This window comes from Solanum verrucosum, unplaced genomic scaffold, assembly GCF_900185275.1.
Source record: "Solanum verrucosum unplaced genomic scaffold, falcon-dt-bn FXZP01000032.1, whole genome shotgun sequence".
In the NCBI taxonomy this organism is placed as follows: Eukaryota; Viridiplantae; Streptophyta; class Magnoliopsida; order Solanales; family Solanaceae; genus Solanum; species Solanum verrucosum.
The window spans coordinates 1459842-1475044 of NW_026020569.1; the positions used below are offsets into that span (position 1 = coordinate 1459842).

A 15203-nucleotide genomic window follows, 5' to 3' on the forward strand; every position below is an offset into this window, starting at 1 on the left:
ACAACTATGTTTCGTCTGCTATCACAAACAGTAGATGCACAAATAGTCTGCCTTCACTACCTTAAAATATTGGATTTGTTTCTCGTGGGAACATGCAAGTATTCTTTCTTAAAAATCCTGAATACGCCTATGGAAAATTAGTCAGAATCCTTGTTAAACTTCTTTAGAAGCTAAAGCTCTCGTCTTGTTTGGTTGTCAAGTTGACTTGTATAATTTCTCTATTTCTCGACTCTTTTTCATCAATCGGTTATAAATTAGAGTTGACTCTTCCGATGTGAGTTTTGCAAAGTTTAACTGGTTTCAAGTCCAATTAAAAGAAAGAAGTTACATAAGTACGATCACTTGAAATGTGACAGAGGGAGTATGATAAGTAAGACTAATTTGCAATTGCAATACACAACACTATTACCATTAATTCTAACTAATTTAATTGATAGATCGTTAATCGAACTTAATTGATAAACGTGTAAGTTGCCAACCAACTGAACTAATAATCAGAGTTACGATCTCATTTGTTACTTTATTAATGAGCCAATTCAAGTAAAAAAAGGCACTCTAGCTTCTCAGACTTCATAATTTTCTTTTTCTTTTTGCCCTGTATTTGTTTGATTTTACACAAATGATAGCATCACTTGACAAATCTTTAATTGCATATAAGGCTTTCTCCTCAAGAATTCAAGATTTTCAAGAACTCTGTTTCTGCACACTCTCCAATTGGTTAGTTTCTGAGTATATATAAACCCAAAAAACGAACTCCTAACAAACCCATCTTCTCCATTTAGTTAGAGTTCGATTCAGTTTCATGCTTTGAAGGGAAAATGGAGAGTCAGACTCAAAAAGGGTTTTCTTTTAGTCCCATATATAGTGAGTATCTGAATACACAATTCCCATTACAGATTTCTTGATTTTGCAAAACTTTTGAGCTTTCGTTTTCGTGCGCTATTATTCTTTCAGCATTTCCTACTGATTTTCCTCTTCAAGTAAGATTCTTTTTGCGAACCCCAAATGGAAGAAACACAAGGACACAGGTTTATATGCAAGTTTTGTGACAAGAGTTGTGATAGTGGAAAGTCATTGGGAGGTCACATGAGGGGTCATTCAGCCTTGATTTCAGCTGCAAAGAATCAGAAAGAAGAAGCTGATAGCAAAATGGGTTCTCAAGAAGAAGAAGAAGAAGCTGCAAATACCCATGAAGATTTGAGCATTTCAGAGCAATCTGATGCAAGCATGAATCAAGAAAAGGACAGTAATATCAGCATTGGTGATGATGGTAACGCAGTTGGTTACGGTTTAAGAGAGAATCCAAGAAAATCTTGGAGGGTTTCTGATTTAAAGATTTGTTCTTTGGAAACGACAAATATCTGTAAAGAATGTGGCAAAGAATTCCCCTCCATGAAAGCTCTGGCAGGTCATTTGCGGACTCATTCGAAGAAAGGGATGGAAAAAGGTCATATTTGCGAGAAATGTGGAAAAGGGTTTGCTTCAATGAGGGCCCTTTTTGGTCACATGAAGGTTCACTCGAAAAGATTAAGGGTTGATAATCAAGATTCTGAATCAAAACAGAGTTTGTCTGATTTCGATACTGTTTGCCCTATTCGGAAGAAGAGATCAAAGATAAAATATAAGATGGATGCAAGTTCTTCTTTTTCCGGTTTGAATGAATCCTCTTCTGCAATTAGTGAAGTTGATGAAATGGAAGAAGCTGCTAGGTGTTTGATGATGCTGTCATCGGGTGTTACGGACTGGGATGAATACATTTCGATTTCAGAGAATTCTAAAAATGAAAATGTCATTCTTGAAAGTGAATCATTTCACTGTGCTAAGGGGATTTCTGCTGATGCTTTTACTGTAAAGCATTTGTCTCATACTGTCTTTTCTGATTCTGGTTGTGTTGATGGTTACGAAAAGAACTACGAAATCGCTGAGTTTTCAGACAGGTTGATGTTGATCAACACTGAGATCACAAAGGTGTGCTACTCTACTGAAATGCAATTTGAGAATGATCCAAGCTCATCAGTTGTAATGCATGATCTTGCTTTTCTGAATTCTTGTTCAGTCAAGAATGCAGGGCTGAATATGGTCAATTCTCAAATTGGAGTAATCAGGACAAGTCCTGATCCTATCAAAAGCAAGGTTCACAAGTGCCCAATTTGCTCCAAAGTTTTCCCATCCGGCCAATCTTTGGGAGGCCACAAGAGGGCTCATTACACTGGATTCACTGAAAGCAAAACTAAAGAGACTCTGGTGAAAAATTTGGATGATGTTGCTGATAATCATAAATCTTTTGATCTGAATAATCCTGTTATTGCTATGGATGGAGGGGAAAAAGATGTTGAGCTCAAGCTTTGGTGGGTTGGAAGTGGTGACGCGCTGATGATGTCGAGTTGAGATAATTCATTCTCAGTTTCTGCTCTAGAGGTTTAAGAATCAGATAATTCATGATTCTTTTTCATGCTTGAGTTTCATCATTGTAAAGATAGTTTTCAGTCTTGGAATAGTTAAACAGTTTGCTGCCTAAACCATAATGAGAATGAGGCATACAAATTACAACATGACTGGTTACTTTTTGTTCATTGCATTCTTGCATTGGTAGTACATATTTTCCCAGCCCACAATACACCTATGCATGTCTTAATCCCAAGAGTTGGATTTAATCTGTTGAGTTGGTAAGACACATGTTGAGATGATATGTATGAAAAAGTAGCATCTGGCATTTGGTGATTGTTTAACAATGACATGAGGTATCAACAAGTTATAACAATTGGCCAATTGATGGTCTCTAGTGTCCTTCTCCTTATGGTTGGATGGCTATAAAATTAATCTCTCACTTTGCAAAAAGAGTGTTTAACTTGGACTTAAGCCAAATATGAGAATGTGTTCCCATAATACTCCATTGTTTGAGTTCATTAGTTGTTATTATTGCTGCTACTTTTTCATCGTTGGTATCAGTCGAGATTTTATCCAAAAAAAACCTCTCGGTCTTTTCAAAATAGGAGTAAGGTCTGTGTATACTTTATCCTAATACTAAACCCCATCCATGGAAACTACACTGGATTTATTGTTATATATAGTTGTTGTAATTGTTTTTGAAGCTTATACATGCATTTTATTCGAGTAATTTCCCTGGATAGTCACCCATGTTTGGGAAATTACCTAGGAATATCACTTATGTTTGTTTTAGGACCACAATATCACCCAACTTTACCTCTTTTCCTCAAAATATACTTGACACAAAAAAAATATTATCTCTCTCCTAATAGGATGCCATGTCACATTATTCCTTTTTTATTATTAACATTTTTAATTCCTTTTTCAATATTAACATTTTTTAAAATTCTTTAAAAACATTATATCCTTTATAGTTTGACAATATGGTTACCTTATTACTCTAATGAATTAAAATATCAACAAAACGGGAGTCCAAAGCTAAAAGGGTCATATTTTTCCTTCAAAAAACAAAATGGCACATCAAAAAAAAATTTAACCAAAAGGGCAAAATCCCTCCTGATGGATCGATTTTCTTCTAACAAAAATTGACGCCGTTCCGTTAAAAGAAATAAAAATCGCTGCATTTGGCAGCGATTTTCTCAAAAAAAAAATTATTATTTCTTTAAAATCGCTGCTATAGCAGGGTTTTTATTTTTTTTTAAAAAAGAAAAAAAAGTGAAATCGCTGCTATAGCAGCGATTTTTTGTTAAGGAATTAAAAAAAAACATAAAGAACAAGTTTTAAATTACATAAATTTTCGGCGGCAACCATTTAAAAAAAAATAAGTTTTTTAAAGAAAAAATCGATGCCGAAGCAGCGATTTTCAGTTTTTTTTTTTTAATTTTCATTTAAATCGCTGAAAGGGTAAAAAAAATTTTAAAAAAAGCTTTTTATGAAAATCGCTGGCTTCAGTTTTTTTTTAAAATTATTTTTATTAAATTCTATGCAAGGGTAGAATTTTTTTTAAAAAAAATAATTTCTTAAACAAAATTGCTGCTATAGCAGCGATTTAACTTCTGAACTTTTTTTAAAATTTCTTAAACAAAATCGCTGCAATAGCAGCGATTTTGCTTTTAATTTTTTAAAATATAAAAACGCTGTTATAGCAGCGATTTTAAAGAAAAAATATTTTTTTGAGAAAATTGGCAGTGATTTTTATTTCTTTTAGCGGAGCGGCTTCAATTTTTGTCAGAACAAAATCGCTCCGTCAGGAGCGATTTTCTCCTTTTGGTTAAATTTTTTTTTTGATGTGCCGTTTTTGTTTTTTAAAGAAAAAAAACTACACTTTTGGCTCCGGACTCAACAAAAAGGTGCCATTGCCCATTAGTGTCCATATAAAAACATTATCTCGCTTGAAAAATTGGAGGAAGCCACATATTTTCTTGAAGAATCAGAGGAGCTCATATTTGGATTTGCCGCCTAATCCCCTAGAACTAGGGTAGAAATTTTTGGGCTATGTAAATTTTTTTTACTAGGTAATATGGGTTGTCTAAATTTTTTTTAAAAAAATGTTAATAATGAAAAAGGAATAATGTGACATGGCATCCTATTAGGAGAGAGAGATAATGTTTTTTTTGTGTAAGTATATTTTGAGAAAAAGAGGTAAAATTGGGTGATATTGTGGTCCTAAAATAAACATAAGTGATATTTCAAGATAATTTCCCAAACATGGGTGACTATCCAGGGAAATTACTCCATTTTATTCCCATTGATAAGAACTCTACAAATTAAAAAAGATTTAAATATTCAATTTTCAGTAACAGCAGACTAGAGATAAGAGCTGCAGTTCTGAGCCAACTTGGTGCGCTCACTGTCGCTTCGCACGTGCTTGAGAAAAGAATATTTCATTTCTTTCGGTTTATTTATCTTACTTTCACTTTTAATCCGTTTGAGAAAGAATAACATATTTCTTTTTTGTCAAATTTTTAATTTCAACTTCGCAAATAAAATATGACATGATTTCATGTTTATAACGATAAAATTAAATAATATTTAGGTACATTATGTATCTTTAGTTGAATTTTTTTTTTAAAAAAATTCATGTCAAATCAAAATCAGACAAAATAAATTGAGAATGTGTGTTAAAAGTAGACTCAAGTTAGAAGAGTATGGTAAAATAGATTGGATGAAGTTGTCAACAACGTCTCTCTAACATAATCAAAAAGTTGAGCCAAACAGGTCTTGAACTTTTCCCCCAAAGATACCACCTTTCGGAAAATGGCATCTCACCATCACTACCACCCCTACCCTACGACGGCCGCAACCACCCCCACCACCACCATCTGTTACTGCTACTCTTGTCACCCCACCCCCTCACCATACCTTCCACCCCTAAATCCACACTCCACTCCCCCTTATACCCACTACCCCCCTCCACAGCCTCACTTCTGTACTTCCCATCTAGTCCCACCACCACCATCGCCGCCGCCCACTCATACCCAATGCCAATGTGAAAACGTTCACCAAAATCATCATCATTTTCAAGAATTGAATAATCAAGCCAACAAAGTAACAGACCAACAAACCCAACGAATTGTTACATCTCTTCTCCGTCGGATCGCTGCCTTAGAATCTTCCCTCCGCCGGAGCTCCTCTTCTCCTTCTGTTTCTTCTCGTTCTCGTCAAACATTACGCGATGCTGCAGCGCGAACTATTCAGACCCATTTCAGAGCTTTCCTTGCTCGTAGATCGAGAACCCTTCGACAGCTGAAGCAGCTGGCTTCCATCAAAACAACTCTCTATGTTCTCAAATCGTCAGTTTCTGGTAAAACACACTTTGATACTCGAGCTGTTTCTCATAGAGCGACGGATTTACTCGTTAGACTTGATTCTATTGAGGTAATTAAGCTCTAATTGCAATTATACGCTTATTATAATAACCCTAGCGTGTTGGGCAAATGTTGAAAAAGGGTTTTTTTTTGTAGGGCGATGATCCTTTAATCAGAGATGGTAAAAGGTCAATAAGCAACGAACTGACTCGATTTATGAAGGTGATTAATGGAGTTTCCATATTCTCAAGTAGAGTAGTGAAGAATGTGAGAGGTGGAAACAAAGCTAGGGTCTTTTCCAGTGACCGTAAAGTAGAATTTGACACAAATTTTAACGGAGCCATTGACAAATTCGCTGCATCAGTGAAGGAATCTGAAGAGGAAGAGGAGGAGGAGGAAGATCCCCAAAGCCCTAGGTTCTCTGATACTAGAAAATCTGGCGTTTTACGAACTAGGGGTGGTGGTTTGGCCAGGAGTTATGGTGGGGTTAAACCCAAACAAAGGAAATCAGTGACCTTTGCAGAGAATGGAGATGCTTACCTATCTTTCCATAGTACCATGGAGCCTGCTTCAATGGGGAATGTTAATGAGCAAGAAGCTTTTGATTCTGAGAAAGAGCTGATAAAAAATCTTAGCAAAAGAGTTGAAAAGCTTGGCATGGCATCCAAGGGTTGTGAAGGTGATGAGGAAGGAGATGGAGGGTCTAGTGGAAGTAGTGATAATGAAATGGATCCAAATTACGTTTCAAGAAAGGATGGCTATTATGAAAGGAATGTGAGAGATGAGAATGATATTAATGAGCACGAAAATGAAAGTTCCGTGTTCTCAGCACCTATGCCTGTGAAGATGGAAGCTAGAGCTGCTGATTATATCAACAGGAAAAAGGGTGTCAAAATAGTTGACAATTGAATAGGTTCCCAACAGGATCAAGATTTGAACTTTGCTCTCCTACAGGTCCTGTTGAGCATTAACAATTAGGTGGAAGCTAGCATTCTGACATTCTTGCGAATTGTTTGTAATTGTTAGTAATGATTGTCTAGATGAGTATTGTTAGGTTTGATATGGAGAGTTCACCTGTTTTGAAGTACTAAATTTAGATGTTTTCTTCTGTCATTGTGGTTATGGATGGGAGATCTTTTGGGTGTAATGGAACCTTATTCTGGGGTCTTTAATGAATGATTGTTGAAGAGTTAAAAGATGTCACATTTTATTCAACATAAATTAACAGGTGGCTATTTCCTGGAGAGAGTTGAGTGTCATTTGAACTTATGAAATAAATTATACTTCTCAGCAAATTGTTGTCCCCAAAGCTAGAGTACATTTTATTTCCATCTCTTCTTGTTAAAGAATGTTGAGGATGCATAAACATACTTACATGGAAAAAGCTCCAGAAAGTCAAAAAAGGTTTATCGATATCTTGAAGTTTCTAGAAGGGAGTCAATCTCTAAGATAATCAAGAGATGATTGATCCAAAAGTGAACCAAATTTACTTGTCGATGATCAATTTATATTAACTTTTTGACTATAAATTCTGTGTAAAACCTTTTTTTTTCGAAAAAGATACTAATCTGTGCCATTTATGTTTTTAAAAAGTTGGTTTGAGTTAATTTTTGATGAGCAAAAAATCCTCTTTTGGTATAATAGGAGCATTATGTTTGTTTTGCAAATAACCATCTAGTTTAACCAACAAGCTGGCCTACCATAACCGCTGAGTTAAGACCAAAATCAAGAAAAGAGGGAATTGCTTTGCTTGTTGCGCTGAAAAGACATATGTTGTAATTCATGAATGGCCCATCTTTGCCACTGTTCAAGAAATTGACGCACCTAAAACGAGTCGTTGAAACAACAGCTACAGCAGCAGAGAAATGCAAGTCCCTCTTAGAACACTGCGCCAAAATCAAATCTTTAAGAACCACCAAGGGAGTCCATGCTCATACCATTACACTCGGGCTCCTACAATCCATCAGCTTGACCCATTTGCGTTCTCTCCTGACAGCAGCATATGCACTCTGTGGTCACACTTCCTATGCTCGGAAAGTGTTCGATGAATTGCCTCAACGAACTTTGCTGTCATACAGGTCCATGATAAGAATGTACACCCAGAAGGGGTTCCCTAACATTGCCCTCAAACTCTTCGGGGAAATGCTGCGATCGGATAAACACAGGCCTGACAGGCATACATTTCCTTATGTGATTAGGGCGTGCAGTGATCTGTTCTTACTTCAGCAGGGTATTGTTATTCATGGGTTGACTGTTATAAGTGGGCATATGTGGGATACTTTTGTGGGAAATTCACTGTTGTCCATGTATATGAGTTGTGGAGATAAAGAGGGTGCTAGGAGGGTCTTTGAAGCAATGCAGGTACGAACTGTTGTGACTTGGAATACTATGATCAGTGGATATTGCCGAAATGATAGTCCTAAGGAGGCACTAATGATTTACAGGAAAATGGAAGATGCTGGTGTTGACGCTGATTGTGCCACTGTGCTTTCCGCGTTGCCTGCGTGTGGGTGTCTGAAGGACTTTGAGATGGGCAGAGAGGTTCACTCACTGGTTGAACAAGTAGGTTTTTGGGACAATTTGTCAGTTCGGAATGCTGTCATTGATATGTACGTCAAGTGTGGAAGAATAGATGAAGCAAGGTTGGTTTTTGAGAAGATGATAGATAGAGATGTGGTTACTTGGACTTCAATGATCCACGGTTTCATTTCAGACGGTGACATAAAAAATGCACTATGGTTTTCTCAAAGGATGCAGCTTGAAGGTGTAAAGCCGAATGCAGTAACTATGTCATCCCTTCTTGCTGCATGTGCCAGTTTGCCTCATTTGAGGCTTGGTAAATGTCTGCATGGCTGGGCTATCAGGCAGGACCTTCAGGCTGATGTTAATGTAGAAACTGGCCTTATTGACATGTATGCTAAATGCAATTGTTTTAGACTAGGCTATCAGGTGTTTACAAAGACTAGCAAGAAGAGGACTGTCCCATGGAATGCAATTTTGTCTGGGTGCCTTCATAATGAACTTGCAAGAGAAGCGATAGAGCTTTTCAAGTTCATGTTGTCAGAGGCTGTCAAACCTAATGATGCAACCCTGAAAAGTGTACTTCCTGCATTTGCCATTGAAGCTGATCTAAGGCAAGCGTTGAGCATGCACAGCTATCTTGTAAGATCCGGATTTGTTACAAGAACTGAGGTAGCTACTGGTTTAGTTGATATATACTCGAAATGTGGAAACTTAGATAATGGTCACAAGATTTTCAATGGGATACCCAAGAAAGAAAGGGACATAATCTTGTGGAGTACGTTAATTGCTGGTTATGGGATGCATGGGCATGGCGAAACTTCTTTGTCACTGTTTAATGAGATGGTGCAATCTGGGGTCAAACCTAACGAAGTCACTTTCACCTCGGTCTTGCATGCTTGTGGTCATGCTGGTTTGGTGGATGACGGTCTTTGTTTGTTTAATTTTATGCTTAGAAATCAGTCTGGTAGTCTTAGAACAGATCATTATACCTGTATGGTTGATCTTCTTGGTCGAGCTGGCCGACTTGAGGAGGCATATGAACTTATTAAAACTATGACTTTTGAACCAAGTCATGCCATCTGGGAGCACTACTTGGTGCCTGTGTGATACATGAAAATGTGGAACTGGGAGAATTGTCTGCAAGGTGGCTGTTTAAGGTGGAGCCAGAGAACACAGGAAATTATATACTGTTGGGAAAGATCTATTCTGCAGTTGGAAGATGGAAAGATGCAGAGAATGTGAGACTTTTGATGAATGAAGTCGGACTGATAAAGGCGCCAGCTCAAAGTGTCATTGGGTGACAAGTAGGTGATTTCTTTTAGTTTCCTTGCAAATAGATCTAAACGAGGGCTGCAGGGTGAGGGTAACATCAGAGAAATATGCAACAATAGGACCAAAGCTAACCCTCTTAAGTCTCCGGTGGTGTTTATAATCTCCTCGATTTTGCTATTGTAATTATATTTCTGCAGTGCACCTCATACCAGCTCGATATATAATTGCAAGGCGGATTCATTTTTATACGATCGGTCAACCACAACTGGTTCATGTGCTCATATTGAAGTCACCATTTAACTTCAAGAATTCACATAGCTCGAGCAACCAGAAGTCCAAGCTTTTATATATTTATTTATCTATAAGGTACGATTGTTGCTTTCCTTCTCTATAAGAAAATGGATTTAATTAAGACACCTCTTGATGATGATTCATTAAGTTACCTGTCAAGGTAAGACGGGTAAGAGTAAGGTGTGCGTACACTTTAATCTGGTCTATGTTGTTGTTGTTGTTGATTCATTTAGCTAAATGTATATTAGCTGGTACACTAAACTAGTAAATTGCCAATTAGGTAAAGGGACACTTTTCTTAGTAGCAAGTTTAGAGACCTAAATGAGGTGACCTCAAAGAAGTATTGTTGGCTGTGAGCATGCTACTTTGAAGCAAGAAAATTGACAACATCTGCTTGAGTAATCAACCTCTTTTCATAACTTTGTCCATATCTGGCTAGCATCTTTGTGAAAGCCATGTGCTATGTATTATTTAACACGATAATGGATTATTCTGTTACCATGTTACTATGTTAGTTGGAGGGCTTCAAAGGCACTTCCATCACATAGGTTTATGTCAAATCAAACAATTTAACTATAATGATTTTTAATTAAACCGAGAATATATAAAAATTTAAATAATAAAAGCTTTTATATGCAAAATAATTTGTATTGTAGTCATTTGTTTGATACGAGTGGATTTATTATTTATTAAAAAAAAGTTCAAGTTTCCTTTTTGTTTTCTAGTACGAGTAGGTTTCGAGTTTATTTTTCTTTTTGTTTACCTTGTTGGCATCAGATTTTCCTTTTTTTTTTTCTACCATATAAGTAGATCTTTCTTTAAAAACCAACGAAAAATACCAACATTAGTCCGTGAAAGATTTATCCGGCTTTGTCCATCATGGCGGCGAAGAAGATGAAAGCTAGTTCAATAAACCCTACAATTTTTCCGGACGATATCACAATTGAACTATTCTCAAGGCTTCCTGTTAAGTCTTTAATGCGATTTAAGTGTCTTTCAACCTTTTTTAATTCTCTCCCATCGGAATCATATTTTATGGATATTCATCAACTATCCCGTAGGAGAAGTCGCCTTGATGAAATCAAATTTTTTGTGCCAGAATGTGATGGTTTTCATAGCATAGAGATGACAAAAGAGGGAAGAAAAGTATCTAGATGTGATTTTGATTTTCCATACAACAACTTATCGTACAAGAATGGTTTATTCTGTTTTTCGGTTGAAAAATTCGAATCTGTTAGAATTTTCAATCCCGGTACGAGAGAAGTAATAGTTCTTCCCCGAGTGAAACAATTATATAATCTTCGTAACTTGAGTGAATGTTATCTTTCATTATACTATGGATGTTCATATACACTAGGTTACGAACCAGAAGAAAACAAGTATAAGGTTTTGATGACACTTTGTGTTTCAAGAGAGTGCACAAGAAATTGGGTTTTTACTTTAGGAGCAGATAAATCTTGGAGAGAGATTAATCGTGTGATTTATACCCCACATAAAAAGAAACACACACTTTGTGTTTGTGGAGTTATCTATACATTGAATAGCTGGAATACATCTCTAGTTGCATTCGATCTTAAAGCTGAAAATTTCAAATTTATCCCGTTGTGGAGGTGCTCACAACTCTGGAACGGTAATTACGAGCTGATAGAAGTGAATGGTAAATTAGCAGTATGGAACGGTACCTCTAAGTTGGTGCATTTGCGGGTTTTAGGAGACCCTCAAAAAGAGGAATGGCAGAGTCATATCATTCACTGTCCTTCAAACATGAGGAATTTTGGTACTTATCGAATCTGCAGTTGTTGTGACGGTGAGATTTTAATTTTCTTGATCAGGTTAAACGAATCGGTTAAATCTCGATCCTGTTATTGTTATGATGTTAGGAAAAATACCTGGAAATATTTGAAAACTTCATTGTTTGGGGTGAAGAATTGTGTTGACAAAGGCATTTATACTTATGTGGAAAGACTCTTTCCACTAAAAAAATTTTGCAATGTTGGTTAGTTTGATGTATGTTGGATACTCGCATTAAAACTCAACTAATCTCATCAATCATGCAACAAGATGATTTCTCCAGAAAAGAGGTTGGAAGTAGATTTAGCAATTTTAATTTTACTATTTAAATTATATTCACTGCTTTAATTACTTTACTATTGTAGAAGAAACTTGTCTTATTCTGCTTAGTGGATTTTTTTTTGTTTTTTTAAGTTCTTGTGATGTTTCAGCATGTTCTTGCCACAAATCTTTGCAAATTTTAGGATTTGTTAAGTTGTTTGTGTTTTATGTGTCTTTTTTATTAAAAAACAAGTTTTTTTACGTATATAATTGAACAATCGTAATAGCACATTCAATTAGACGTATTAGCTCGGAATTTCTTCGTTCATATTTATGTGTAGCCCTTCTTTGAAAAAAAAAAAAAACAATGACATGTTGTGTGTCAGTCGGTCTTCTTCAAAGAACTTTTAAGAAATATATATATATATATATATATATATATATATATATATATATACATACTTTTTAAATATACACGATTTTAAAATTTTGGCCAAATAGCTAAAAAAAAATTAAGTTTGTTTCTTTTTTCTTAAAAAAAAAAAAGTTGAGAGTGAGGATGACAATGTGAAAAAATCGAACCTTACCAACAAAGAAGAAGGACAGGTGTTGTGAACCCGACATGACTTGGTAAGGGCCTATGGACTATTAGATACTTTTATTTGGGGATCCAGGCCCAATTAGTATCTCTATTTAAAAGGACTAGAAGTTAGAAGAAAGGGCATGGAATTTATGTGAAGCTTTGGCTTTCTGATCCTCTCATCTCCTTTCTATGATCTAGTATCTCATCCCCTTCTAGTTACCTTTGTCTATGTTAAGCTATCCGTAATTAGTGTGTTATTACTTTGTTGTGCGTATTCTACCTTGTAACTTGTATTCAGTAATTAATATATATAAGAGTGCTTCTGTTGGAATTGAGTTTGTTACATCAGGTTAATTAATGAACTAAACAACTAAGATTTTCCGGCCAAATAATATAATAGAAGTTCGGGTTAATCAATCAACAAAACTACTAAATTTTTCCGGCCAAATAACCGATAAGAAGCAATCTCAAGAATTCTTTTTTTTACAAGATATCAAATTTAAACATGTCATATGAGTAATTTTTTTAAAATTGAAATAGTAAATAAAAGGTCCAATTTACCCCTGCCGCTTAAATTGCATTATTGGCATGAGCATTGGCGCCGACACCAAAATTGAATCACTAAAAAAAAAGTCATATCAGTGCTGATCGTGCCATACACAACCAATTCTCCTCCAACATTGAAAACCTTCGTTTTAATTTATTTGACTGATTTTTAATTTTAATTTTAAAAAAGTTGATTGTTTTTCTTTTCAACAATTATTTATTTTTAAATTTCTACATGTTTATAATTTAAAATGATAAAATTTAAAAATATTTTAATAAATTTAACATATCTTTAATGTAAAATCATAAAAGTTAAAGTTTCTTAAGCAATATGTCATGTTTAAATATATTTAATAAATTGAATTAAAAGAACTAGTATATATGCCAATACAAGAAAAACAAATAATAATAATAGCAGAAATCTATTTTTAGTTGTATAAATTATAGGAACCATATATTATAAGTACTAAATAACATTCTATCACTTCTAGTTTTCTATTTACCAAAATTTCCTTAAAAATGATGTTTGCGGGATACATAGTGTTGTGCACGGGATACATTAGGTTTGATACATTCCACATAGCGGGATACATAGCGTTGTGCACGGGATACATTAGGTTTGATACATTCCACATAGCGGGATACATAGCGTTGTGCACGAAATACATGCGGGATACATAGCGTTGTGCACGAGATACATAGCGTTTGATACATTCCACATAACGGGATGCATAGCGTTGTGCACGGGATACATGCGGGATACATAGGTAAAATAAGGGATTTTTGAAATAAGTAAGGATAAATGGATATTAAGGTAAGTAAAGGAGTATAGTTAAATAATTTGTCCTTTTTAGTTTTTGCGTCAATTAGGAGTCCAATCATTTTCTATTAGCAGGTCCCGCATGTTACTATGCTAGTTGGAGGGGTTCAAAGGCACTTCCATGTTAGGAATGTTTGGTTAAAATACGTGTTTATATTAAATTAACTAATTTAATCATTGCGATTATAAATTAAAATTGAAAATATATATGTCATATTAAATGATAAAAGCTTATACGACAAAATAATATGTATAGTAGTCATTTGTTTGATACGAGTAGATTCATGTTTTATTTATTTTAAAAGAAATTCAAGATTATTTTTTGTTTGTTTTCTAGTACGAGTGGGTTTATCATTTTTTATTTTTTATTTTTTATTTTTCAAGAATCTTTTTTGTTTTCTAGTACGAGTAGGTTTCTAGTTTTTTTTTTTACTCTTCCTTTATACATCAAATTTCTTGTTTTACAGCTCTTCCTTAAAAAGCAATTAAAAATACAAACATTAGTCTTCTACATGGCCATGGCAAAGGCAAAGAAGATGAAAGTTAGTTCGACAAACCCTACAACTTTTTCTTATTCTCGAGACTTCCTGTTAATTCTTTAATGCGGTTTAAATGTGTTTCAACATTTTTTAATTCTCTCATATCGGAATCATATTTTATGGATATTCATCAACAACACTCTAGGAGTACTGGCCTTGATGAATTCAATTTTTTTGTGCCAGAATGTGATGGTTTTCATTGCATAGAGATGAAGAAAGATGAAGGAAAAGTATCTAGATGTAATTTTGATTTTCGATACAGCGATTTATCATACAATAAAAGTTTATTCTGCTTTTGGGTTGGAAAATTAAATTCTGTTAGGATTTTCAATCCCGGTACAATAGTTCTTCCACGAGTGAAACAATTACATCATCTTCGTAACTTGAGTGAATCTTATCTTTCATTTTATCATGAATGTTCATATACACTAGGTTACGAACTAGAAGAAAAGAAATATAAGGTTTTGATGACACTTCGTGTTACAGGAGAAAGCACAAGAAATTGGATTTTCACTTTAGGAACATATAAATCTTGGAGAGAGATTAATCGCGTGACTTGTTTTCCACATGAAAGGAAACTTGCTCATATTCTGCATAATGGATTTTTCTTGTGATGTTTCAGCATGTTCTTGCCACAAATTCTTTGCAAATTTTAGGATTTGTACCATTGTATTGTGTTTTATGTTATTTTTATTAACATCAAGGTTCTTTTACTTACATATACAATTGAACAATTATAATAGCACATTCAAATAGACGTATTAGCTCGGAATATTCTTCGTTCATATTTATGTGTAGCCCTTCTTTGAAAAATGACATGT

General features: G+C 34.9%; 4 protein-coding genes across 4 annotated transcripts; all 4 read left to right on the forward strand.

Moving 5' to 3' along the window:
• The first annotated feature begins 1005 nt into the window (after positions 1–1005).
• Positions 1006–2515, forward strand: LOC125811087 (zinc finger protein ZAT1-like). Its single transcript, XM_049490580.1, has one exon. The coding sequence runs from the start codon at positions 1006–1008 to the stop codon at positions 2386–2388; it is 1383 nt and encodes a 460-aa protein (XP_049346537.1). The 3' UTR covers positions 2389–2515.
• A 2598-nt stretch (positions 2516–5113) lies between these two features.
• Positions 5114–7000, forward strand: LOC125810662 (BAG family molecular chaperone regulator 8, chloroplastic). The gene is made up of 2 exons (XM_049490129.1): positions 5114–5826; positions 5913–7000. Exons 1-2 carry the CDS (start codon positions 5206–5208, stop codon positions 6663–6665), a joined length of 1374 nt encoding a protein of 457 aa, XP_049346086.1. The 5' UTR covers positions 5114–5205; the 3' UTR covers positions 6666–7000.
• A 512-nt stretch (positions 7001–7512) lies between these two features.
• On the forward strand, positions 7513–9824 carry LOC125810654 (pentatricopeptide repeat-containing protein At5g39350). The gene is given in 2 exon segments (XM_049490123.1): positions 7513–9360; positions 9363–9824. Coding segments are annotated over 2 exon segments (2040 nt in total). The 5' UTR covers positions 7513–7538; the 3' UTR covers positions 9581–9824.
• Positions 9825–10721: 897 nt separating this feature from the next.
• Positions 10722–11843, forward strand: LOC125810968 (F-box only protein 8-like). Its single transcript, XM_049490465.1, has one exon. It carries the CDS (start codon positions 10722–10724, stop codon positions 11841–11843), a length of 1122 nt encoding a protein of 373 aa, XP_049346422.1.
• The last annotated feature ends 3360 nt before the right edge of the window (positions 11844–15203 follow it).

What these genes read in the sequence shown, in the direction of transcription:
- LOC125811087 (XM_049490580.1), top strand. Translation starts at nt 1,006, where the DNA reads ATGGAAGAAACACAAGGACACAGGTTTATATGCAAGTTTTGTGACAAG.
- LOC125810662 (XM_049490129.1), top strand. Translation starts at nt 5,206, where the DNA reads ATGGCATCTCACCATCACTACCACCCCTACCCTACGACGGCCGCAACC. An exon ending in TTAGACTTGATTCTATTGAG is followed by an intron (nt 5,827 to 5,912) that starts GTAATTAAGCTC and finishes TTTTTTTTGTAG; the next exon opens with GGCGATGATCCTTTAATCAG.
- LOC125810968 (XM_049490465.1), top strand. Translation starts at nt 10,722, where the DNA reads ATGGCGGCGAAGAAGATGAAAGCTAGTTCAATAAACCCTACAATTTTT.